This window comes from Rhineura floridana, chromosome 5, assembly GCF_030035675.1.
Source record: "Rhineura floridana isolate rRhiFlo1 chromosome 5, rRhiFlo1.hap2, whole genome shotgun sequence".
In the NCBI taxonomy this organism is placed as follows: Eukaryota; Metazoa; Chordata; class Lepidosauria; order Squamata; family Rhineuridae; genus Rhineura; species Rhineura floridana.
The window spans coordinates 161,419,235-161,446,868 of record NC_084484.1 but is presented as its reverse complement, the minus strand read 5'-3'; the positions used below and the strand labels follow the sequence as shown (position 1 = coordinate 161,446,868).

Sequence of the window (27,634 nt, the reverse complement as noted above, 5' to 3'; positions counted from 1 at the left end):
GCCACTGCCAGATTGGAGTAACATTATCACCATGGCCAACCAGATGCTTATGAGAAGCAAGCCGGACCTCAGTGCAAGACCACTCATGATTCCCAGAAACTAGTATTCAGAAGCATACTGTCTCCGACAATGGAAGTAAAACACAGCCATCAGGAATCAGGATTAGTAGCCACTGAAATGTGTTTTGTATGGAGCTGACCTGTTCTGGAAGCTTGTTTATTTATTTTTATGAAAAAAAATATAATCTGCTTGCTCAAAAAACATTTCTTCAAGTAGTGCACAGGTCCAATTATATATAAAACAGGACTAAAATATATAAACAAATTAGAAACTAAAATACATAAACCCCTCATTAAAAAAGATAAAATCAATAAAACATTTAAAACAGAAATGTTTTCAGCAGGCATATGAAACAGTAGAGTGAAAGTGCCTGCTGAATGTCAGTAGGCAGGGAGTTCGAGAACCCAGATGCTGTCACACTAAAGGAACAACTCCTTGCAAATGAAGAACAAAGGTTGTGTAGCACTTGAAAAAATGCAAGTTACACAGAATGTACTGACTGAATAGGCGTGTAATGAAATCCCATAAGTAAACTGGTCCCAAACTATTAAAGACTTGATATACCAACAGTAACACCTCGAACGTGGCTTGGAAGCAAATCGGCAGCTGGTGTACAAGTGTAATACGTGGACTGATTCTCACTGCTGTCAACAATTGTAACGCATCATTCTATACTAACTGCAGTTTCCAGAGCAACCACATGGGACGCCCCACATACACGCATTGCAGTAATCATCTGTCCAGAGTTGCCAGTTCTCCAGTTTTTGCCCAGAGACTGGTTTTTGGGAGTCCTCTCCAGGTCTCTGGGTGAGTCAACTTAATCTCTGGACTCTTAGATTTCATTTTTTAAAATAAATTTCTAGGTGGTCTAGTTTAAAAGTTATGAACCAAAGTGTCAGGCCTCCTGCCACAACTTCTGTTGGTACCAGCTGCTCTAATCCCTGCCCTTTCAGGTTTTTAGCCAATAAGTGAAGTCAGGGTTGTGGTTGACAAGATTTGTTGACCCCCAGACAATACCTAAACCCCATTTCAAGTTCTGAGAACGGTTTCCTTTTCCTGCTTGTCTCACATCAGGAATTCAGTAAATACATAGCTTTCAGCAGTATAAAGAGTACTTTCTCTGTACAGGATTGGACCTTGCTTCTGATTAAACATGCATAGGATTGTATTACAACAGAAGATCACAGCAGGATCTTGGTAGGCATACACAGTAAACAATTTTAGTTATAATTATAATAAAAGTGTGCATGCATTTTTAATTACTTGCAAAAGATAGCATATTATACATTTTATCTTTCAATTAATTTTTGAACAGAAGTTTGAAAAAGTGTATGTGCTGCAGTGTTATACTTTCCTAATTAAGGAGTCAAACAAGTTTAAATTTTACTGGACTGTTGAAGAGGGCAGTTTATTTGTCTTTTCATAACCTGTTTTGAAAACTTTGAAGCTTTTCTGGGAGTAAAGCTGCAATGCTAATTCCACATACCTAGGAGTTAACCCCATTGAATTTAGTAGGACTTACTAGACATGGTTAGGATTGTGCTAAAAATCAATGGGACTTTTGAGTGAAAATAGAAAAGGATTGTGTTGTAAATCTTTCTCTCCCCCTCCAATCCTTTTTTTTAAAGTAGTTAGGCAGGACTTCTTAGGTGTCACTGCTTTTACTTGGCAGGAAGCTTTTAAAAAAGCATTTAAAAATGTTCCGCAATGGCCCACTGGTTTTGACAATAAACTATTATATAGGGTGCATGTATTTTTACATCTCCAGTGTGTGTGTATATGGACTAGTTCCACTAACCCTGTGAGGTAGGGTTGGAAACCAAGGCAGCTCACAACAAGAAATAAAGCCATTGAAAATCCAATAGCCATAGAACAAGTAAAACAACAGCTACAAAACAGCTTAAAGTGGCATGATTCTGAATTTTGGATTGGATGAGTGAAGTTCCTTATCACTGAATTGCAGTCATGTGCATGCTTCCCTGTTTGAGTAAGCCCCATTGAATACATTGGCACTTGCTTCTGAGTAAACATGTATAGGATTCTACTATAATTCACTAACAGGCAAAAAACCTTGTGGTTTAAGAACGTACCTATACCCCACAGCTATTTCTATCAAACTTTAAAAAGCAGGGAGATTGGGCAACTATAGTGAATGCACCAGGGGAGCAGGAGACCTGAACTCCTCTCTGAGATATTGTACTGCCCTACAAATTGGTCAAAATGCAAACTCCATTTGGGTTGGTCTTTCAAAGTCCAATCCACTTCCTGTGTGGCTTGGAAGAACTTGGTAACATGTGGTAAAACTGACCAAGGTAAAACTGACCATGGGGAGGAGGAAGAGGAGGGGGAAGGGGAAGGAGGGGATTGGAAGGGGATTGGAAGGGGAAGGGGATGGGGAGGGAAGGGGCAAGAGGGAGGGGATAGGAGGGAGGAGAAGGGAGAAGGAAGGGTTTGATCATTTGCATACTTTTTGAGTTCAATGGGATTTATTTCTATGCAATCATGTTTGCAAATTGAAATGGACTGCCTTCAAGTCGATCCCCACCTATGGCAACCCTTTGAATAGGGTCTTCATGGTAAACGGTATTCAGAGGTGGTTTCACCATTGCCTTCCTCTGAGGCTGAGAGGCAGTGACTGGCCCAAGGTCACCCAGTCAGCTTCATGGCTGTATGGGAATTCGAACCCTGGTCTCCCAGGTCATAGTCCAACACTGACCCAGGGAAGGGGCAGGGAGGGAAGGGGGAGGAGATTGGGTGGGTGAGCACAGGGCAGAAGGGAAGCCCCTTTCCTTTCCAAAAGGAAAACATTGTGAACAGTAACATTCTTTTTCAGGCTTTCCCCCACCTTTTTATTCTACAGCAGGCACATGTAGTCTCCCACCCAAATTTAAACCAAAGCTGTCCCTGAACACATCCACACCAGGCCTTTATTTCAGTTTGGACAGTCATGGCTTCTCTCAAAGAATCCTGGGAAGTGTAGTTAGTGCAGGGTGCTGAGAGTTGCTAGGAGTCGCCCTGTTCCCCTCACAGACCTTCAATCAGAGTGGCTGACTGTTAAACCATTCTCTCAGTGGAACAGGAGTATCCTCTCAGCATCCTTCACAAACCACACTTCCCAGGATTCTCTGAGGGAAGCCATGACTGTCTCAAGTGAAATCAAAGTCTGGTGTGGGTGTGGCCCCCTGATTAGCCAACCAAGCAGCTGTGAGTCTGACAGTTACAACACTGACAGTTGGTTCTTACTGAGCATGCCCTGCATTATCATAGGCTGCCAGCCAAAATTTATTAAATTATTTAAAATCAGCCAGGCATTTTTTTAACTTTTAAACTGCAGAAGATGAAGGTCAGAGTATGGGGCAACGTCAGTATTAGGATTACAGGTACTCTGTGAATATGGCTAATTTTTAATGAATTTCAACAGATTATGACAACTCTCAGAGAAAAAAGTCCAAAAGGGCACTGGGGTTTTTTTCTCTCTTTTTAGACTTTGAAGTCTCTATTCTCTCTGACCGTTTTGTGTATCACCATGAAAATTGAGAGGGTTGTTAAGCAAGCATTTCTGAGTTCAGAACTGTAAGTTTTGTGATGCTTAGTTTTGAAATGACCTTATGGGAAGCATCAGAATGGCATGGGGGTATTTTCAATTTAACATTGCGGAATGTGAAAAACCCACACTGGCTATAGTATACAGCCACCCTCGTGGCTGTATAACTTTACAGGTTTTGTAAATAATAAACATCTTTGACATTCATGCTTATATAAATATTTCTTCATACTATGTCTTGATATGTATCTGATTTCTCACACGATGGTTGTAAATTATTATTTAAAAATTATTATTTCCTTTACATTTTAAGTGTGCCCTTCTTCCTTGAGGTGGTCATAGTCCCCCTCTGTTGTTTTCATTCTGAGGGGCAGATTAGGTTGAGAGATGGTGCGGAGCCCATAGTCACCCAGTAAGCATTGTAACTTATTTCCATTTTAAAATTTAATTAAAGTGATTTATATGCAGGCAAAGTTTATGAAGTAATGCAGATCCACATAATACATTTAAAGCACATCCAACTCACATTAAAAGCACATGACTTTCACCAAAGAATCCCTCACAGGTATAGTTCCCACCACCCTTAACGAACTACAGTTCCCATGATTTTGTGGTGGGATTCATGTGCTTCAAATGTATGTTGAATGTGCTTTAAATGCATGGTGTGGATCTGCCCTAATATGCTGTGCATTCATTAGTGAATTGAAAAGGACAATTTTAAAAGACACTTTTTTTAAACAGGGCTGTAGCTCAGTGGTAGGGCACATGCTTTGCATGTAAAGGTCCAAAATCCAATCTCTGGAAGAGACTATTGCCTGGAATCCTGGAGAGCCAATGCTAGTCCATGTTATCAGTACTGAGCTAGATGGTATCAAATGGCCTGACTTGGTATAAGGCAGATTCCATCAGTTCTAGAAGATATCCAGGGCATCGAGGAGAGGGTCTTTATAACTGTGATACCCCAGATTTGAAAAGCCTCCAAGGAGAAGCACATCTGGCTCCTTCAGTGCTTGCCTTTAGGCAGATGGTGGAGCAAATTTTATTTAGGCATTTTTAAAGGTTCCTGATTTCATTTTTGCTGCTATTTTTAACTGCCTCTAGTTCTAACTATTGCTGATTTTGTTGCAAGTTTGATCTTTTAGACTGTATTTTATTGTGTTTTGTAGTGCTGCAAAAAGACTACACTTAAATAAGGAAAATAAATAGTACCTAAAAATAATAAAATTCGTGAACATGCCTTTCTCACTCAGTTGCAGTGTTGTGAAGCAATTAGAGTGCTTAAGGCTAGGGAGACTCAGTTTCAAGTACCTACTCAGCCAGAAAGCTTGGGCTAGCTACTATCTCTCATCCTATCTATCTCACAGTGTTTTTGTTATAATAAACAGGACGAAATAACCATGTAGGCTGACTTAAGCTCCTTAATCATTTGTCTATGTTCTGAATATGTATCTCTGCAGCCATCACCAGCCCTCCAGAAGGAACATCTACAGTGGCCACACTTAACAAACTGTCCCAAAAGATACATGTTTGCATAATAATACCCAGTCATGTACTAGTTTGACAGCTGCTGTTACTATTATTATTATTATTACTATTACTTACATTTGTTAGTCGCTTTATACAAGGAGAGTCTCAAAGTGACTTAACAAAATAAAATACAAACAGATAAAATCAATTAAGAGCCAAATTTAAAATGATGTACAACACAAAATTCCTAAAATACTCATCCAGCAATAAAATAAGAAGGACAAGTCCTACCTCACTGCAGTAAAATATATGCACCACAATAGAGGCCAACTTAACCACAGTGGTAGCAGTAGCACCAGCATCAGCAGAAGTGACTGATACCCCAGAGAGCAGATTCCTCTGTGCCATATCACTAACTATTTTTGAAAGTCCCTTCTGTTTCAGGAGTGGTTTGCCAGGCAGTGGGAAATGCAAACTGAACCCACCCCCACTGGCACACAGAAAGCTCTCCAAGCTTTCTTTTGGATCCACCCCACTTTCTGCCGCAACTCCTTCAACAGGGACCAAAGTGTTGACCCAGGAAGGGAACATGAGCTGTGCAACAGATCAAAGAGGTAGTGTCAGTGTCAGGCAAATGCCAGTTTTTGCAGCATTTCTCCCTATTTTAATCTCAATCCAGCAATTTCAAGCTCACAGTCCCTTCATTCATTACTTGGACCAAGAACTCAGTATGGGAGCTCATGAGATTTATGCGTCATTGAAACCAGAGCCTTGAGTGATCCTAACACAACCTTAAGACAAATCTGCTAGATTTACTGGTTACCTTGCTCAGTGGCTTAAACAAAGCACATTATAAAGCAGAAGACAATGAAACCTGAAAGATAGCACAAGTTGGAAAGTGAGGCTGCACAGAGTGATGGATAACAGTAAATGGATTATTTACAGTGATTTGGTCCAGTCGGGTAATCATTGATAAGTGTAGCCATCCATATCGGAGAGAGAAATGCCAATGGCCTTCCCTATTCGCAGTCACTGAAATGATAAACCTTAGTTCTGTTCAAGAAACTCACTGCATGAATATGGATTAGTGAGGCTCAACTACAGCTGTGGGAAATCAAAAGAACTATACAGCAAGGATGTAAACAGAATGCAATTAAGCTTCAGTGCAGAGCAGGGATGAAGGGATAGGATAGCTTGTGATTTATTTATTTTGTATGTGGTGATCAAAGTATGGCCCTTTGGAACCAAAAAAAGCTTTGCCTCCTTTAAAGAGCCTGGTGAAACCTCCTCAAACCTCTCCTCCGCTTTGCCTCCTGCTTGTATTGGACTGGATACTAGAAGGCATACTGTAAATTATAATCTGCTAAGAAATGGTTATGCTCATCCACAGTTGGTTTATGATCATATTTTTTCTGTCATACAGACCTTGAAGGAATTTCCTTACCTCTTAAGCATGCTGGAATGGAGGACAAAGAAAGCTGATTGATGGATAATTATCCACAGCAAGAAATTATTTGCATCAAGCTGTCAGGGCTAATGCACTTAGAAATAACAATCACCTGGAAAGCTGAGGTGGGGGGCTAAGAAATATTTGCTTGATCTGACTTTCTAAAGTTTTCTCTTTTTTTGAAGGGGAAGAGATGGGCTGATTTTTTCTGTACTGAGAACTGACTGGATTTTAAGATGGCTGAGGTGATGTAATTATTGATTTGTTAAGCTCTGCCTGTGTGCTTGCTCCTGCACCCTACTAATACCTGCTCAACATATACAGTAGGGCCCCGCTTTACAGCATTTCGCTTTACGGTGCTTCGCTTTATGGCGCTTCGCTAATGCGGCGGTCTCAATTAGATGCAATTAGACTAAAGCCCCACTCATACGGCACTTGTTCTGCTTTTACGGTGGTTTTTGGGCGTTACGCGCCATTCTATTCAGTGAGTTCCACTTTTCAGTGGTTTTTGCTTTCCGGAACGTAACCCACCATATGAGTGGGGCCCTACTGTATGTTAAATAAATAGCAGATGATGTAAGTCTCCAGTGCTCTGCCCTCCAACAGACAACTGCAAAAACAGTTATCTCCCATCAGATGTAATGAGTGCTCTCGCCGCTGAATAACATGTCTACTTCATGTGTACCTATCCAGTACCCCAAACACAGCCTCTATCTCCAAATTTCTTTCTTCCCTGCCTCCAAGATTGATGGTTCTTTAACTAAGTGCCACACAGCTCCCTGAATTTTCCCAGCGTTCAGCCTATTAAGTTTAAAAATTTCAAGGAAGTACATTAACTTCGTCCTCTACAGTTTGAGAAACACTTCTAAGGACAACATTCTTCTAACCCTTTTAACTAACAGACATGGTAGGAAACGGCACCAGACACATTTGTTTCAATCCTATACTCAATATTCAGGACACAGAAAAGCCAAAGATAGCCTTTAAAAAAAATTCTCTCAAAGTAATGTATGATGCTGTAATAAATTAGCCCAAGATCAGCTCAAAGATAAGCGTGAAAGATGTCTCAGTCTATCCAACTGGCAGCTGGTAAGCAGAAGTGTTGGGATTCAAACATAAGTTAGTAATAATGGATTAATGGGAACCAATCTGATAGGCAGCTGGTCTATATCACTAAGCAACCAGAAAAATAAGAAATAAGAGCACTGTACATTTTGTATCTGTGAAAAACCTACTTGGGAGACTTGTATTTCTCATCAGCTCCTTAAGGAGAAATTACTTTTTTATTTTAGATATCTTTTTTTTCTTCTTCACATGATAGAGTCCCAAAATTGACTTGTGAGGGGAAAGTTCATCATGAATTAGTATAGCAACATTACAACACACCTCAACTTTCTTCAAGACTGAGGTCTTACCTACACATGTAGGAGAATGAGGGGGTAGAAGCTGGGTGGTAAAATAGACTGTACCATTTCATCCCACAGAGAGGATATGCCATTTCTGAATGCTCCCTGTGTACTGTTCCCTAAAAGTAAAGCGCGCTAGCACATCAGGGAGAATAGTTCAGCCCATTTCTTCTGTGCTAGCTTTCTATTAGGAGGGAGTTAGGAGGAGAACATTAAAAAAATTGAAGAATCTCCACCACAATCTGAAGTGGAACATTCAACTCGACTACCTCACAACTCTGTCACATTCCATCTCATTCTCAATGGCAGCTGGTGGTTCCATGGCAGCAGGCACTGGAATCTGCTCCAGGTTGTAGTCTGAAATTTCAAATAGATGTCCAAGGAAATTTTGGGAAAAATGGAAAAATATGAAATACTCATTTTTTTAATGTCCTTTGTGGATCAAATGTCACTTTATTCCTTTAGAAATATAAAATATATTATTTATAACTTGGGTTTGCCGTGTTTGGTATGTTAAAAGTACAGTTTATTTAGACAGTTAATTACAAATTGAATTGATTTCTAGCTGCCCATTAACTACAGGGGCAAGTTCAAGGTTCTGGTTTAGGTGTACAAAGCTCTATACAGCTTGGGACCAGGATACCTGAAAGGCCGTCTTACCCTTATATACCCAGTCAATCACTGCACTGTGCAAGTGAGGGCCTCCTGCAGATACCATCTTATCAGGAAGTCAGTTCCACACAACATAGGAAGCGGACCTTTAGTGTTGTGTGCTGACACTTTGGAATTCCCTCCCCTTAAATATTAGACAGGCAACATTTCTGTTATCTTTTCAGTGCCTTCTCTAGACCTTCCTCTTTCAACAAGCCCTTTAAGTAGAAAACCTATCCCAGTCTGCATCTGTGTTGGAATTTATTTTTAAGATGTTTCAAAGGGTTTTAATATATTTTTAAGTCTGTTTTTAAAGATATTTTAGAGTGTTTTTAGTGTTTTCGTTTGCCGCCCTGGACCCCTACTGGGAGAAAGGGCAGGATATCAATTTAATAATAAAATAAATAAATAATTTGTAAAAATATAAATTTTTGTTACAAATGGAGCTACAGGGAGACAGGGCGGGATATAAATTATTATTATTATTATTATTATTATTATTATTATTATTATTATTATTTATATCCTGCCCTTCCTCCCAGCAGGATTGCAGGGTGGCAAACAAAAGCACTAAAAACTTTAAAATATCATAAATCAGGCTTTAAAATATATTAAAACATTTTTAAAAACATTATTTTAAAAAAGCTTTAAAAACATCTTAAAAAAGAAAACAAAAGGTTTAAAAACATATTAAAAAGCAATTCTAACGCAGACGCAGACTGGGATAAGGTCTCAACTTAAAAGGCTTGTTGAAAGAGGAAAGTCTACAGTAGGCGCTGAAAAGATAACAGAGACAGCACCTGTCTAATATTTAAGGCGAGGGAATTCCAAAGGCTAGGTGCCACAACACTAAAGGTCCATCTCCTACGTTGTGCAGAACAGACCTCCTGATAAGATGCTATCTGCAGGAGGCCTTCAACTGCAGAGTGCAGTGATCAACTGGGTATATAAGGAATAAGACAGTATTTCAGATATCCTGCTCCCAAGCTATATAGGAGTTTGTACACCAAAACTAGAACCTTCAACTTAGCCCGGTAGCAAATGGGCAGCCAGTGCAATTTTTTCAGAAGTGGGGTGACATGTTGGCAATATCCTGCCCCAGTGAGCAGTCTTGCTGCTGCATTTTACACCAGCTGCAGCTTCTGAACCAACCTGTAGGTATTGATATTATTATTATTATTATTATTGTGGTTTTATTGTATTTATTGATGAAATTGTACGTCGCCTAGAGTGGCCGTTGATTCGGCCAGATAGGCGACTCAGAAATAAAATGTATTATATTATTACTCTAGGGTAGCCCCACATAGAGAGCATTACAGTAAACCAGCCTGGAGTTTACCAGTGCATGGACAACAGCGGTCAGGCCATTCCGGTCCAGAAACAGCCAGAGCTGTTTTACCAGTGAAAGCTGGTAAAAGGCACTCTGAGCCACTGAGGTCACCTGGGCCTCTAGCAACAAAGATGAATCAAGGAGCACCCCCAAACTATGGACCTGCTCTTTCACAGGGAGTACGACCCCATCCAAAGCTGGCAACTGACCAATTATCTGAACTTGGGAACCACCAACCCACAGTATCTCCATCTTGCTAGGATTCACACTCGGTTTGTTGGCCCTCATCCACCACTGAGACCAGGCAGCAGTCCAGGGCTTGCATGGCCTCTCCCAATTCAGATGTTACAGAGAAATAGAGCTGGGTTTCTTCAGCGTACTGCTGGCACTTCATCCCAAAACTCCTGATGATAGCCCCCAAGGGCTTCATATAGATGTTGAACAGCAGGAGGGACAAGATAGTACCCTGTGGCACCCCACAGCACAACTGCCAGGGGGCCGAAAGACAACCACTCAATGCTATTCTCTGAAAACTACCCTAGAGATAGGATCAGAACCACTGTAAAGCACAACCTCCAATACCCATCTCACCAAGTCGGCCCCGAAGAATACTATGGTCAATAGTATCAAAAGCTGCCAAGAAATCAAGTAAGAATAACAGGGTCACACTCTTCAATCAACATTACAGTAAACCCCAAGAAACATTTCATGTATTCTGAAAATTATTATGCCTCCTTCAGTCCTCCACAGATATAAAGCACTAATTTCCATAAAAAGAGATGAAAAAAATGGGGGGGGGGAGAACCAAGACTCAGTGCATACTACATGAAATTTAATAACTCTAATTTTCTCTATCTTTAACAGTTTTTGCTTTTTTGTGTTGCTCTATACTTTCTCCCACTCCTAGTTCTTTGAAACAGAAACAGATCCACTAGCTATGCCAGGGGTAGAGAACCTTTGGCCATCTAGATGTTGCTGAAGTACAACTCAAATAAGCCCCAGCAAGTACAGCCATCGGCCAAGGTTGATGGGAGCTGCAGTTCAGCAACATATGGAGGGTCACAGGTTCCCCACACCTGAACTATGCCAATAAGAGGAAGTCTGTGTGCAAAGAGTACAACTGGTATAGCACAGTAGGGAGGAGAGACTGGCTGGGAGTCCAAAGTCTGTGAGTTTAAATCCCCGCTCATGTCTCCTGGGTGTCAAGGGCCAGCTAAAGATCACCCCCACAGTGAGTGGCTCAGGGGTTATGTGCCCTGCCACCTGTGCAGCCGTGGGCAAGCTGCATAGTCCCAAGGAGCCCAGTTGCCCCCCAGCTGGTAGTTGCGGACAAGGAAGGGGCTGGCTTGTGCAGCTGTGGCAAGTTGAGCATGCCCTAACCAATTGGGGAGGACTAGCCTGCTGGCTAGGGCTGATGGGAGTTGTAGTTCAAAAAAGTAACTTTTCCAAGCTCTGCGAGGGAGGCAATGATAAACCCCCTCTGAATACCGCTTACCATGAAAACCCTATTCATAGGGTAGCCATAAGTCGGGACCGACTTGAAAGCAGTCCATTTTCATTTTCCATGTGCAAAGAAGGCAATGAATCCTTCTTCCTTCACTTGTGACAATGGCAGTGCCCTCTAGAGGCAGAAATGCATTTTGCTCTTGCATTTGAGAGTTGTACTCTCAGTGTACAACTCAGGACTTGCTTGTCCTCAAAGTACAGGAATTGTAATAATCTGATACTGTAGAGTCTTACAGAAAAGTCTTTCTGTTGCATAGTTTTTAGAAATCTTTTTCGGGGGGGCAGTACTTCTATGAATATGTGTTAAACATTTTATCCATCATTCTAAAAGAACATTTAATAATCATTTTTTCCAGTTTTATCTATTTTTTGGAAAAACAATAAACCAAAACATTCTTTGGGGGGAAAGGGGGAGTACCCCATCCCGATATTTTCCAGTGTTTTCCCAGGTCTTCATATCTCTAGTAGCAATCTTTAGTGATCCCATTGTTGATTACCCCAGTTATACCATACCAAAATTATCCCCACAAGTCAACTGTTTGACAACCACCATATAACTATCAGTCATCTGGACCAAACTGCCTTTGACTAAGAGAACAATATATTTACTATCTAAAGGACTTTAATAGGACCAGAGAGAGCTGAAGTGTGTTACCTTATAGATATCCAGGAATCCACACTGATGGTCAAATCGTGTGTAGAGCTCATTGAGCATACTGATCACCTGCATGGGAGTACACTGGGCGCAGACCGCAGTGAAGCCAACAATGTCCGAGAAGAGCATAGTAACGTCATCAAACTTCCTGGCTTGAACTTGCTGCCCTTGCCACAGCTGCTGAGCCACTTCTTCTGGGAAGATAGAAATAAGAAGATCCACCGTCTTCTTCTTCTCCTCCTCCAGGGCTTGATGTGTTCGTTCTAATGTTGCCTTCAGTTTGTCCATCCGCTTCTTCAAGCCATCCTGGGCCTTTGCCTGCTCCCCAACAAGGATGACATCACGGGTAGCATCGTGGATTGGTATGTCTGACAGGTGGAGGCCTCGGCCCATAAGTTCATCCAACTTGTCCACACAAGGGGAGCCCAAAAACAAAATCAAGTTTGATTCTGGGACGTGGATCATTTGTCCTTTGATTTCCATCACCTGCAAAGTTCACAAATGTAATAATAAAAATATATTGCAATTACACAGGAGTATAAATCTCCAAGTAAACTGTCAAACCTGTTGAAGGTGCAATAGGCTATTTTAACTTGCTTCCGAGGGTTCACAGAATTACAATTAGAAGGAGAGGAATTTAGGATAGGAATATAGGAAGCTGCCTTATACTGAGTCAGACCATTGGTCTGACTAGCTCAGTACTGTCCACTCTGACTGGCAGTGGCTCTCCAGGATTTCAGGCACGATACTCTCACAGTCCTACCTGGAGATGTCGGGAACTGAACCTCTACTTAAATACTTCCAGGGAGATACCTCTAAAAACCCTGCAAGGGAGTCTTTTTAGGAGGTGGTGGGCTCTCTTTCCAAGATTCTTATACCATGAACACTATACATTCTCTTTAGAGTGTATATAGACTTGCCTGCCAGATAATTCTCATGTCCATTGACAATGCACAGGACTGTTGACAAACCAATCAATTTTTAAGCAAGGACAACTCACGAAAATAAGATATGATAAAATAGCGAAGTAAGACTAGATTCCTTTAAAGTTGCTAGAGAATTAATAAGTTTTCAGTTGTTTTTTAAAAATAGAGATGCAGCTAGGGAGAACACGTACTAGGCCACTGGGTCTCCTCCTCCAACAGGGTGCTGGGAACTGCAGCTCTGTGAGGGGCAAACTACAGTTCCCAGGATCCTTTGGGGAAAGTGATGACTGTTAAAGTGGTATAAATGTGCTTAAAATGTATGATGTGGATGTGACCTGAAAGTGCAATAATGTGGTTGCTAAATGGAGGAACAATTCACACAATGAGAGAACTTGTGTCTTTGAATCCAATTCTATAAGTTGATTTTAATGCCTGTTTTTAATTGTCTTTTATGGATAATTTTAATGTTTTATTCTTTTTCTAAATCTGTGGAAGGGGAAGTAGAGAGGGCCCCGTCTTAAGTGGAAAAGACACATAGGGGCCTTTTAAGGAATGGGGCCATTTTTCCAAAACCACACCCAACTGTCATTCAGCTGACATCAACCTGATGGGCGGGTCACGGGCAGGGTAAATGTAAATGTACTGCCTTCAAGTCGATTCCGACTTATGGTGACCCTATGAATAAGGTGCTGTCATACCAAAAGATACATTTCTTGCTCTGTCCACTTTTGCCTCTGGCCCCACCCAATACTGGCATATGGCCCCTGGAAGGTTGTCCTGAAGGGAATGTGGCTCTTGAGCGGAACAAGGTTCCCTACCCATGACTTAAAATGATCTTGAGTATGTGCCCTGTGAGGCACTGAGACAAGTCCTTCACTTGATGCTAAAGTCAGGTTTTAGTTTAAAAACATTTATATTCATCAGCCTTGTAAGCACATAATACCCTTAATTTGAGAATAGGCAACAGCTGATGTTCAGGTTATACTAAGTGCCATGTAAACTTACAAGTAATAAAAACAGTTAGATAGCACTTCAGGAGTGTTCAAAGCGCACTTTGCAAACATTATATCACTAAACATCCGAAAAGCACCTTTCTAGGTTGTGGCAGATTGGGTCATTCCTACAAAAAATTGCTCTTTGCATATAAATGGTCCTGATTTGGGGGACCATAAAACAACAAAATTGCTTCCAGCAAGGACTCAGATTTCTTATGAAGGAGAGGTTCATAGGAAATAGTTTTGAGAAAAGGGAATCCTAGAAACAAACTGATCTCATGGAAGCCTAAATATACTCCAGACCGGGGGGGGGAGGGATGCTTATGGTAAGAGCCTTTCACTTACTCATCCAGAAATATTACAGACCCATTTATCAAATATGATTATGCCTTTAGAGCCCCACACTACACCAAGCATGGTAGGCCTGAATAGCAGAGTGGTTAAAGTCTCATTAGGCCCCAGAGCAGGGATCGGGAACCTAGGACACCTGAAGCCCTCCACATGTTATCGGGCCACAACTCCCAACATCCCTGACCATAGACCATTCAGGCTAGAGCTGATGGGAACTGGAGTCCAGCAACATCTGGAGGGCACCATGCAGGCTATCCACACACTAGTAAGCTGCTTTATGTGTTAAAAACACAGGAACTTGCTTAACACTGCAATAAATATGGCAACTGAGGGCTATTTCAATCAAATTATTAGGACTTTATGCAGTGAGCTTAATGGGGCATAAAGATGTTTGGTGCTCTCTCTCTCCCCCCCAAGGCACTGGCATCTTTTGTCTGAGCTTCCACACTTGGGCTTCCAGCTGAGTGAATTGTCAAGAGACATTATTCTCCACAGCAGAAAAGCTACGGTTACAAATTTCAAGTTATTTATAGAAGTCTCCAGGGTGTTATGTAATGTGCAACAGCCTCCAGCCCCCAAGATGGCAAGTTTAGCCCTTTTAAATTTATCTGTGATACCTTCAAAGATTCAGGAGAGCAACATCCGGAATGCGAGGGATCATCATTAAGGGAGAGGGAGGAAGTATATTGGACTGATAAAACATCAGCCAATGTGCTTTAAAAGAAATAAATGTGGAAAATAAAAGAACACACCCATTCAAATGTTCCAGGGCCAATTAGTCCACAAAGGTTCCCTCCTAAGTGATGTGAAAGTCACAAAAGCAGACACCTGCTTTACTTTCTGAAAATGGCATTTCAAGCAAAGGCTCTGGAAAGATACAGGACCCTTATCATGTTTCAGAGCACGGAATATGCCATCTAATAAAAGAATGCAGCAGCCTGAGCACAAACATGAGTACCTTGAGGCCAAATACAGGAGCTATTCCCAACTCTTCATACCCAGGAAAAATGTACTGCCTGACTGGACCTCATTCTGACGATGGATCGTTTACAAATGTAACAAAATGAGGTGGTGCTGTATCACTTTAGCCAGCAAATGAGATTATATATTTCCCTCACAACATCAGGAACACCCACTCACTGCATGAGAAAAATAGGCCGGGGAGGGGATTTACCCCATCCCTTTCTTTGCTGTGTTATTTTCCATTCAGAAACTTGGACTTAAGGAATCTGGTACATTCTTCAATCCTTGGTGGGAGTTTGCAGCCAGATGGATAGTGCTCCTGGGCAATACAGCTCTTGTCAGTGTCCTGTCCTACTATGATCATGTCCACACCATACATTTAAAGCACTCTTATATCACTTTAATAGTCACAGCTTGCCCCAAAGAATTCTGGGAATTTGTTAAGGGTACAGGGAATTGTAGTTCTGTGAGCAGAACTGGGGTCTCCTAACACCTCTCAGTACTAGGATTGCCAGGTTCATGGCCTGAGACTGATCCTGTATCTTTAGGAGAAGAGAAAGTCAGCCGAGTGCAGGTGTTCTTACAACTCTGTAATGGGAAAAACCACAAGGTGGAATTCTCCCTTCCCACTGCACAACTTTTAAAGATACAGAAGACTTCTTGGAGGCGGGCCATCATTGTATCCTCAAGCAGCCATCTAGCAGAAATTTTCACAGCAGTTAAGGGACTAAGCCCTGTTTCACAATCAGGGACATCTGTACCGTTTGAACCATGCCGAGATAGATTTTCCAGGCATGGCAACCATGATCCCATATTTGGTAGAATTTCATACAGTTGTAAAAGCACTCTTCTCCTTTAGCATCGGAGCAAGCAGGCGGGTGGTGATTCCCCCTCCACCACCCGCCTTCTTAAAGAAGCAGAGCACTCTTTGAAGGGGTGGCTGCTTTAAGGAGCATTGTTCAAACAGACTCAAACAGGAGCACGGGAACTGTCTTACAACCTTTGCAAGTCTCCCTGTGTTCCCCTTTTAAACCTCCAACATCAGGGTGTTTAAAGGGGAAGTACGAGGAGACTTGGAAGCCCCTTTGCAAATCTCCCCAAGGTCCCCTTTTAACCCCTGAGATTAGGCATTTACAGGGAGAGGGAGGGAGGGAGACTTGCAAAGCTGCAAGGTATTTTGACAGGCCCACCTGTCAATTTTGGCCCATAAGGCCAATCCCGATAAGGATCTGGCCTATGGAGCCAAAATAGGTACCCCACCGCTGACCTAAGGCAAGCTACATAACTGCTCTTCCAAATTTGCAGAGTTTAGGACCTCTTGTATTCCTTTTCCACTGTACCATGTACTGCCTCACTCTATCACTGAGGGCCCCACACTGCTTTCTGGGGCAGGAGGGAGGGAGGGAGGGAGGGAGGAAGCAATCTCTCCTTTCTTCTGCATCAACAGCTGCTGTGGCAATGGAAGCGTTTACAGGGAAATGGGGTAGCTGAGTTTCCAGCAGCTGTAGCCGGCAGGACTTCCAGTTAAAAGGGACATTTTCTTTTTTTACAAAATCAAAGTACTGTTTTTGCCAGCACTGCTGTGCATGCATGCTTTTTTTTTGGGGGGGGGGAGATGGGAAATATTAAACTTCCTCTATTCCAGAGCAGCAGCAACAGTAGAGACTCTTTGCAGGAAGGAGTGGCCAGGGGAAGTCCCATGCGAAGTACCGGACGCAGGTTGTCCATTGTACGGAGACCAGATATTGCAAAATGAGCAAAGAACAGGGTCTATTACTAGTTGAGGGTTGTTGTTTTATATGACACTAAGCTGGTCCTTTGTTATTGTTTGTCAGGAAGCTCCCCGTGTGTAATACACAAATTGACACAGTCTCCACCCCCACCCCCCAAAGCGATTTTCTGTACAGCAATTGTGGGGAATCTGTGCCCCTTCAGATGCTGCTGGACTGTAACTGCCGTAACACCTGGCCACTGGCAATCCTGGATAGGCAGATGGGAGATGGAGTCCAATGACACCTGGAAGGCCACAGATTCCCCACCCCTGCTCTGGAGGAAACTGTCACATGTGAAGCAGCTCTTAACAGCTTCAGCCAGATAGCTCAGAATGGAATGATGGCTGTCTCAAGTACAATTACATTTCCTATAATCATTGATATAATTAGTTAATTTTGCTTCTTGGATTTTTGCAGGGTTTTTTTTTTTTTTTAAAAAGGATGAGAACCTACAGTAGCTTATATTCCATGTGTTTTTTAACCCACACACCACCTGTATTCCTGGAAGCTTCTCTGTCCCACTTGACTGGGCCCTAAGGCCAGATCATGCTTCTAATAACTGTATCTTCCTGAGTTCTTTCTGTTGCAAAGAGATCCTTATTGCAGATACTGCTTCTTCCTGCATGATACACACAATTCTCATATATTCTTCAGCAAAGCTGCAATTTGAACTGATGCACCCTTCACAGATGATATTCCACAGAATATATTTTGTACCCTGGAGTCTCTTTCTGAACACACTCCAAAAAGCTGGGCACGTATAAAGTAGAATTCAGCCTTCCATATTGAAGCTCAGCAACTTTTTATGGCAAACTATTTTGTCTCCTTCACTGAAGGAGAGGTGGATTACGATGACATCTATCCGAAGCCTCTGGGAGCTGTCATCAGGAGATTTGAACTGAGGTGTCACCAATATGCAGATGACAACTAGCTCTATCTCTCTGTTTCATCTGAATCAGGAGAGATGGCTGAGATGCTAGACTGGTGCTTAGAGGTGGTGATGGGCTGGATGAGAGCCAATAAATTTATTTATTTATTTATTTTATGGTATTTATATACCGCCCCATAGCCGAAGCTCTCTGGGCGGTTTACAGTAACTAAATTGATGATGCATACTGAAAAGACAGGAGTGTTTTGTGTTCCAAATTCTGGAGTTCAGGAGGTGGGAAGATGGCCAGTACTGGACGAAGTTGCACTCCTCTGGAAGCACCAGGTTGGGAGTGCTGTTAGACATTGCTACTAGAAGCTGAGGAGGCATCAGTGTCTTCAGCTATGGCTAATTCGCTAGCTGCATCCCCTTTTGAACAGAGATGACTCAGCCATTATACTCCATGCTCTGGCAACTTCCAGAATGGATTATTGCAATATACTCTATGTGAACACTGAACACCAAAGTCAGGATCATTCAGACCATGGTATTCCTGATCCCTATGTATGGATGTGAAAGTTGGACAGTGAAAAAAGCAGGTAAGAGAAAAATCAACTCATTGGAAATGTGGTGTTGGAGGAGAGTTTTACAGATACCATGGACTCCGAAAAAGACAAATAATTGGGTGTTAGAACAAATTAAGGAGAGCCAGTGTGGTGTAGAGGTTAAAGTGTTGGACTACAACCTGGGAGACCAGGGTTCAAATCCCCACACAACCACAAAGCTTGCTGGGTGACCTTGGGCCAGTCACTGCCTCTCAGCCTCAGAGGGAGGCAATGCTAAAACCTCTCTGAATACAGCTTACCATGAAAACCCTGTTCATAGGGTCTCCATGAGTCGGAATCGACTTGAAGGCAGTACATTTACATTTAGAACAAATTAAACCAGAACTATCACTAGAAGCTAAAATGATGAAACTGAGGTTATACTTTAAACCTGAATATCTTTTGTTATCTTCAAAGTGACCTGATGTGAGTGCCATCTCCAAAATGCCTAAACTGGGTAATTATTTTGGTTTGTATTTTTGTAAGCCATTAGTATACCACATCAGAGCAGATACGCCTGGCGCCAACGTTACTATCTTTTCGGCGCCAGGTTAAACCTTTCCTTTTCACCCAGGCATTTTAATCATTTTAACCATCTTAATCATGTTTGTATGTATGTATTGGAATTGTTTTAATTTAATATTCTGTATTTTAATTGCGTTTTAATGTGTTATATGCTATTGTGTTTTTATGTTGTTTTGTTCTTGTTAACCGCCCAGAGAGCTTCGGCTATGGGGCGGTCTATAAGTTTAATGAAATAAATAAATAAATAAATAATACTTTGGACACATAATGAGAAGACATGATTCATTAGAAAAGACAATAATGCTGGGAAAGACAGAAGGGAGTAGAAAAAGAGGAAGGTCAAACAAGATATGGAAGATCTGAACAGGGTGGTTCATGACAGATGCTGTTGGAGGTCACTGATTCATAGGGTCGCCATAAGTCATAGTCGACTTGGAGGCACATAACAACAACAACTCTATGTGGGGCTGCCCATGAAGACATCTTGGAAGCTTCAACTGATCAAAACGCAGCAGCCAGATTACTGGCTGGCGTTTCATTTAGAAGTCATATAATCCCTGTTTTAAAACAGCTGCACTGGTTGCCAGTTCATTTCTGGGCCAATTCAAGGTGGATTGTGGTAGAATGATCAGAGTGCTGGTTTGACTACAAGAAGCCCATGTTAAAATCCCTGCTTGGCAGTGAAGCTGTAATAATCTCTCACAGTTCGATCCTACAAATACCTACTCAGAAGTAAGTCCCACTGAGTTCAATGGGATGTATTTAGAGGAAAATATTATAAGATAGTATCCTTAAGTACTTAACAAGGTTGCTGCAGTGAGACGAACATGTATTACTGAGAAAACAGTACAAAGTCAGATATTTTATTTATTTTATTTTTATCTCACAAATGTATGTAACAAAACCTCTAAGTGGTTTAAAAGACTGTGGCCAAAGATGGAAAATTATGTATGCAGCCAGCAATAAACAAACATGTTTGTTTAATTATAAAAAAAGTAACAGTTTGTTTATACTGCAGTTATTACGATGAGTAGCACGGATTGGGTGCTTATTGCTAAAATGGAAATGGACTGCCTCCAAGTCGATCCTGACTTATGGAGACCTTAGGAATAGGGTTTTCATGGTAAGAGGTATTCAAAGGTGGTTTACCATTGCCTTCCTCTGAGGCTGAGAGGCAGTGACTGGCCCAAGGTCACCCAGTCAGCTTCATGGCTGTGTGGGGATTATGCTAACGGGTGAAATACAGAGATAACTTAAAGAGATCTGAAATAAAGAGATAAATTGATCCCTAAAGGAACAGAAATACTGTTGTATACACTACAGTAGGGTCCCACTAATACGGTAGGTTCTGTTCCAGGCCTCTGCCGAAAAGCAAAAACTGCTGGAAAGTGGGGCCCTACTCAGCTGTAGCGCGGGGAGCTCCAGCCGCCATGCTCCAGCTGATCGTGCACTACAGCTGACAGGGATCAGCTGGAGCATGCAAGCTCCCCGTGCTCCAGCTGATCGCGCACTCCAGCTGAGAGGGATCAGCTGGAACACGGGGAGCTTCAGCTGGAGCGCACAAGCTCCCCGTGCTACAGCTGATCGTGTGCTACAGCTGATCAGCTGGAGTGCACGATCAGCTGGAGTGCAGGGAGCTCACACGCTCCAGCTGATCCCTGTCAGCTGGAGCACGCAACCAGCTGGAGTGTGGGGAGCTCCAGCGCTACACCTGATCGCCCCGCTGGCACTACCATATAGCGGAACGCCGACAAGTGGGGCCCTACTGTATAGTTAGCTGGCTGGCTGGCCACCTACATTGTAACAGGCCTAATTTCTGATTTTCCCAGCATGAGTCCCAGCATGAGTCCCAGCATGAGGCAGAAAAATCAACCCAGCAACCAGTAAAAAAACAACAACACCACAATTGCTTCCCACAATTAGTTTCCAATCACTTAATTGGTCCTTTATATAGCAACCAGTTAAATGCTTTTCCCTTAATTGTCCAACAGGAAAGAAAATTGAAAGGTCCAGAAGATTATGGAGTCCTCCTTGAGGGTCCCTCCTTCTAAAGTATTTATCTTCCCTCTGCCTTGAACATGTAGTATGGGTAAGTTCATTTTTCAGGTGGAATTTAAAACTGAGATAACCAGCATCTAAGCCAAGCTCAAGAGCTCACTGCCGTTACCAAAGTAGTTCAGTCCATAAAAAATCAGAACACATGGACAGACCACAGGTGAAAGATGACTGTAACTACAGGCAAAGTCAAGTTTCTGAGTCTGATATTCCTGCGGATATCTCAAAAAAAAGTGACACAATTCAACAGATTAAACATCATTCATGTAAATTAACACACTCTCTGCACGGAGGAGCAGAGGAAGGTCACTGCTTTTCCTTTCCCCTGGCCTGGCCCTCATATCTTCTCCACCAGTGGGGGGGGTTGGATGGTGCTATGCCCCCCTCCCAAAATCACCTAACTGGAAATGTGGCTGTCCCACCTAAGAAGGGAGACTGACTGCAGGACTGTCTCCATCTCCTCCCTCTCTGCCTCACTCTAGAAATCCGGGGCACAGATGAAGGGGGGGGGCTTCCTCAGAGCAAAGCATTTTGGGTAAGATGACCATGAGACTGCCTGTATCGACACTTCAGTTTGCTGTGGCAGCTCAAAAAAACCCTTTAAGTTCAAAGCTGCTATAACTTTAAACCCATCCCCTGCTTTTAGGCTTCATTACCACAGCAAACAGCACAGTGGCAGCACAAGAAGTCTGACAGCTACCCTGTCCAGAATGCTTTGCTCTGAGGAAGCAAAGAATGAGCAACAGATGGAAGAGGCAGAGGCAGAGAGCCTTATAGAAACTAATGGGACTAAAGTGGTGGCAAAATAAAGAAGCAGCTCGGGGGAGGGGAGAGAAAAGGAGGTATCTTGCCTCCACAATGAAGAGGAGGAGGTGTGGGGGGAGATGAAGAGGAGGCTGAGACAGTGCAATTTTTTATGCCAGCCCTAGCTTTTTATTTGTTGCTAGTGCACCCAGATTTTAGGTCCCCCAGGATGCACCTTGGCTCTAGTGCATGCTCATGGACATAAAGAGCCAAGAGCATCTTGCATCTTCCTGACTAGGGTTGCCAGGTCAGAACCATCCAAAAACCTGAGAAACTGGGGGCGGGCCCTAGTGACATCACGGGGCAGGCCCCGGTGATGTCACAGGGCGGGCCCTAGTGACGTCATTAAACATGATACATTGTATCAACCACAGTTCCTTGGAGCATACCATTCAAAAAAAAATTCTCTGATTGGAAATTAAAATAGAAATCTTACCTAAAATAGGGTGTTCCTAGGTCCATCTGAAGTGACAAGGTCATTCTTTCTCACAAGCTTAGGGTGATGCAAAATGGAAATGGACTGCCTTCAAGTTGATCTCAGATAGGGTCTTCATGGTAAGCAGTATTCAGACAGAGGTGGTTTACTATTGCCTTCCTCTGAGTCTGAGAGGCAGTGACTGGCCCAAGGTCACCCAGTGAGCTTCATGGCTGTGTGGGGATTCGAACCCTGGTCTCCCAGGTCATAGTCCAACACCTTAACCACTACGCCTAGAGTGGCTTACAAATGTAAGACAGTCCCTGCCCTCAGGCCTACAATCTAAAGCAGAGATGGGGAACCTTTTCATCCCAAAGACCACATTCACTTCTGGGGACTACATGCCAGTGGTGGGTGGGGCTGAGGCAAAAGAGGGCAGAGTACTGAATGTGCACTTCACTTTTGAACAGTAGGGTAGTTTCTGCACTCTCACACACCTCCCTATTCTTCATGTAGGCAAGCAAGAATTATTATCAGTGTTCAAAGATATATTTCAGCCAGCCTAAAACACTCACAGAGGGTGCAGAGCTGGTCCTGTGAAGGATGTGGCCTGGGAGAATTGGTGTGGCTGGATAGGAGGTATGACTTGGAGAGTCTTGATGGCCAGATAGAGAAGCCTGAAGTTCCCCATCCCTTATCTAAAAAGAAATGCCACAAAAGGAAAAGGGATTTGGAGGAAAAAAGAAAGAAAACTGCTACTGTTTCTAGAGTTCTTGTAATCACCAGCTGAAATGGAAAGATTTCAAGAGCAGGAGGACCCAAAAGTTGCTGGTTGTTCAGCAAAGAAGGGGAGAGCATGCACTCCCGTCTCTTTTCTTCTCCTATAGCTGATGGAATCTTTCTTGGTTCCCCATCTGCAGTATGAGAATGATTATTGTGGCCTACCTCACAGCAGAAGCGGCTCACCATGTGGGGTGGAGCTGCAATGCTAACTTTCTAGCAGCAGCTTTGCTGCGGCTTTCAGCGACTGATGAGGCATTAAGATATTGGCATTGTAGATCTGTTCCACTGGGTGAGTTGCTTCTGCCTTAACGTGGTGTAATGATTACTGAAATGGTGCACGTGAAGCACTTTGAACACTTGAAATAGTTAAAATAAACTGTGAGTACCAAGAAGTAGCAGTGCTTTGGAGACAGAATCTTATGATGACCTTGATCAGCTGAAATATAGTAACTTGTCATTGCAGAAAAAAAGTTGTATAGGTTGCTGCTACTGAATCTTAATGCAAAGTCTTGAATGCTAGCAGCCAAGATGATGGGCCTAAGCTTATTTCAATAATACTTTGATAAATGTTTAAAACTGTCAAGTGCTACTTTGCACATCTAAGGGAAAGAACTGTTCCTCTAGTTTTCTTAGTATGATAGTTGTGTGTTACTGAAGAAGTTAAGTTTACATTTGTGCATGTGTGCATGTTTTAATCTTTGTGCCTGAATCTTTTAATCTCGTGTGTGTGTGTGTGTGTGTGTGAGAGAGAGAGAGAGAAAGAGAGAGAGAGAGAGAGAGAGAGAGAGAGAGAGACAGACAGACAGACAGACAGACAGAGAGAGAGAGAGAGAGAGAGAGAGACGGCCCCTACCACCGACTCTTCACCGCTCCTGCTGAGGCTGCCTGGCCACATGAGCGCCGTCTCGGCAGCGGTTGCTAGGAGACAGCGTCCGAGGGGCCTGCCAGCCTCAGCAGGAGTGGAGGCCGGGCAGGGCCGGCTCCTTCTTAGGCCTGGAGCCGGTTCCCCTGCTCCGGAAAGGACGGCCAGCCGCTTCACCCCTCATGCTGTGGGCGCCGCTGGGCGGCAGCGGCCACAATGGGCCCCCCCAGCCAGAGACTGCTGAGCCCCATCGCGGCCGCTGCCGCCCAGTGGCGCCCACAGCATGAGGGGTGAAGCGGCCGGCCGTCCTTTCCGGAGCAGGGGAACAGGCTCCGGGCCGGGGCTAAGAAGGAGCCGGCCCAGCCTGGCCTCCACTGCCACCGCCTCTTCACGGCTCCTGCTGAGGCTGCCAGGCCGCGTGGGCCCCGTCTCAGCAGCGGTTGCTAGGAGACGGCGTCCGAGCGGCCTGCCAGCCTCAGCAGGAGTGGAGGCCAGGCAGGGCCGGCTCCTTCTTAGCCCCGGAGCCGGTTCCCCTGCTCCGGAAAGGATGGACGGCCACTTCCCCCCTTCATGCTGTGGGCGCCGCTGGGCGGCCACGGCCGCGATGGGCCCCCTAGCCAGAGACTGCAGAGATCCATCACGGCCGCTGCCGCCCAGCGGCGCCCACAGCATGAGGGGTGAAGCGGCCGGCCATCCTTTCCGGAGTAGGGGAACTGGCTCCGGGCCGGGGCTAAGAAGGAGCTGGCCCAGCCTGGCCTCCACTGCCACCGCCTCTTCACGGCTCCTGCTGAGGTTGCCAGGCCACGGCTCGGACGCTGTCTTCTAGCAACCGCTCCCGCGGGGGCTGCTGCTGGGGGGGTCCCTGCAGGGGCGGCAGCTGGACGAAGGCGCCCACGTGGCAGACGCGGGCCAGGAGGCTGCCCTCGCTCGGCCAGGCGGCTGTGGGTTCCACTCCAGCACCCTCACCTGTGGCTGTGTGGGCGGCGGGGCTGCTGCTGCAGCTGTGGCTGTGTGCCGCTCGGCAGCGGGGAGGGGCTGCTGCTGGGGGGGGTCCCTGCAGGGGTGGCAGCTAGACGTGCTGGGCCTCACTCAAGCACAGGAACGACTATGGCGCTTCAGGCACCTGCTGGCAGCCGCTTCGTCCTCCTGTCTCTGCAGTCCCTGAGAAAGGGCAGGAAGGCAGCCAGCCACAGCCTTCAATGTATGCGTGTGTCAATCACGCATGCATGGCTGAGTGGGCTGCTGAAAAGCTGGAGATCCACGTGTTTAATGTAAGTATGGCCGGAGACGGCCCCCTTTTGCCGGAGACTCCGGCTGAAAACCGAAGATCTGGCAACCCTATTCCTGACATATCCACTGCTTGCTTCAAACTTCAAACTGATACCTATGGCCTTTAAATTCTATCTCCATCAAGTTTCCATAAAACTGAGAGAAAACCTCTGAAGGTTCTAGAAATTGTGTCAGATTCCTTGTGAAAAGACAATTTATTACAATTTCCTTTAATTTCCTGTGTTTGACTTCAAATCCATAAATACTAAAAAAGTGGCAGTGGATTATTTTATTTTATAATTTTATTTTATATTACATTTCACTGTAGCTATTAAGTCTACCTGTAGTAAAAACGTTCATAAGCTTTGACACATGTCATACAGATGACAAAGTTATGGAAATCCCTTGCTATTTGAAAATCTTTATAGTAAGGCCTGGTAGTAAATACTGCAGATGGTTTTCAGAGTTGTAGCTCTTCTATAGTAAGTGCCATAAGAATCACTGTGAGTTTAAACATTGTGTGTGTGTATGTATGTATGTGCTAGTAAGGAAACTGTTATTGTAAGTTTACAACAACATCTAATTTACTAATCAGGTCAGGACAGCCTACTGTACAGAGTGAATGAATATAACATGTAGCAGTGAGGTAAGAGCTTTTATTAATAGTAACACTGAGAAGGAAGAGAATTAGGGCAGGGATGGGAACTCAAGGCCCTCCAGATGTTGATGAACTGCAACCCCATATTCATTAACAACTGCCCATGGTGGCTGGGATGGAGGGGAGTTGGAGTCCAACAACATCTGGAGGGGCAGAGGGTTCCCCTTTGCTAACTTAGGCAGTGATCACTGATGTAAGAATACAGTATTTATTATTTTTATTTATTTATTACATTAATATCCTACTTCTCAAGGAGGTCAAACAAGGTGTACATGGCTCTCTCCTCTCCATTTCATTCTTACAATAACCCCATGAGGTAGGTTAGGCTGAGAGACATGGGCTGACCCAAGTGCACCCAGTGATCTTTATGGCTGAGGTGGATTCGAACCCTAGTCTCCCAGGTTATCAGCCAACACTCTAACCATTACACCACACTGGCTATCATATAATATAATATAATATAATATAATATAATATAATATAATATAATATAATATAATATAATATAATATAATATAATATAATATAGGCTCTGTAAAATATTGGAGAATTTGGCTCAGTTCAGATGTAAGGGGAAAATATTATTTCCTGTTATATGTATCCCTGGTACATGCATAATAATAATAATAATAATAATAATAATAATAATCAACTTTATTTCTACCCTGCCCTTTTTCCAATAGGACTCAGAGCAGCTTACAACTAAAAACAACACCATTAAAACATACAGAAATATACAAGTAAAATAGAATTAAACTATGAGAAAAATTAAAAACCATAAAACATACGTTAAAAACAGCTGATAATTTAAAATAATAAAATCATATACTGTAGACACCAATCCTATGACATTTAATCTCAGTCGTTCTCTATCCCAAATGCCCGTTGAAATAAAACAGTCTTTACTTGTCGCCGGAAAGACGGCAAGGAGGGAGCTAATCGCACCTCACTCGGAAGGGAGTTCCATAGCCTGGGGCGGCCACCGAAAAGGCCCTATCTTGTGTCCGTGTCATATGTACTTGCGAAGGTGTGGGGAGCACAAAAAGGGCCTCACCTGAAGATCTCAAATCCCAGACAGGTTCATGTAGGGAGATACGATCTGTCAAATAGCCTGGACCTGAGCCGTATAGGGCTTTGTAGGTCAAAACCAGCACTTTGAATTGTGACCGGAAACAAATTGGCAGCCAGTGGAGCTGTTGTAACAGGGGAGTTGTATGGTCCCTGTAACTAGCCCCGGTTAGCACTCTGGCTGCAGCTCTTTGTACCATTTTAAGTTTCCGAACAGTCTTCAAAGGCAGCCCCACGTAGAGCGCATTACAGTAGTCTAAGCGGGATGTAACCAAGGCATGCATCACCCTAGTCAGATCAGGCAGCTCCAGGAACGGGCGCAGCTGGCGCACCAGTTTTAATTGGGCAAAGGCGCTCCTGGATACAGCAGTAATCTGGGCCTCCAAATTCAAAGCTGAGTCCAAGAGTACACCCAAACTGCGAACCTGAGACTTCAGGGGGAGTGCAACCCCATCTAGCACCGGTTGAATCCCTATTCCCTGATCTGCCCTCCGACTGACCAGGAGTACCTCTGTTTTGTCAGGATTTAATCTCAACTTGTTTGCCCTCATCCAGTCCATCACTGATGCCAGACACTGGTTTAGGGTCTGTACGGCTTCCTTGGGTTCAGGTGGAAAAGAGAAATAGAGTTGAATGTCATCAGCATACT

The 27,634-nt window shown here is 43.6% G+C and overlaps 1 protein-coding gene across 4 annotated transcripts in view; it reads right to left on the bottom strand.

Moving 5' to 3' along the window:
• Positions 1-27,634, bottom strand: part of GUCY1A2 (guanylate cyclase 1 soluble subunit alpha 2) — a 286,509-nt gene that overhangs the window by 148,012 nt on the left and 110,863 nt on the right. For all 4 annotated transcript variants that reach the window (XR_009762895.1, XM_061628688.1, XM_061628689.1 and 1 more), the window contains exon 5: positions 12,067-12,552. Coding sequence is in view for 3 of the 4 variants with exons in the window: in XM_061628688.1 (XP_061484672.1) it covers positions 12,067-12,552 (486 nt within the window). In the remaining variant the exon portion in view is untranslated. The remainder of the gene's footprint in view (positions 1-12,066; positions 12,553-27,634) is intronic.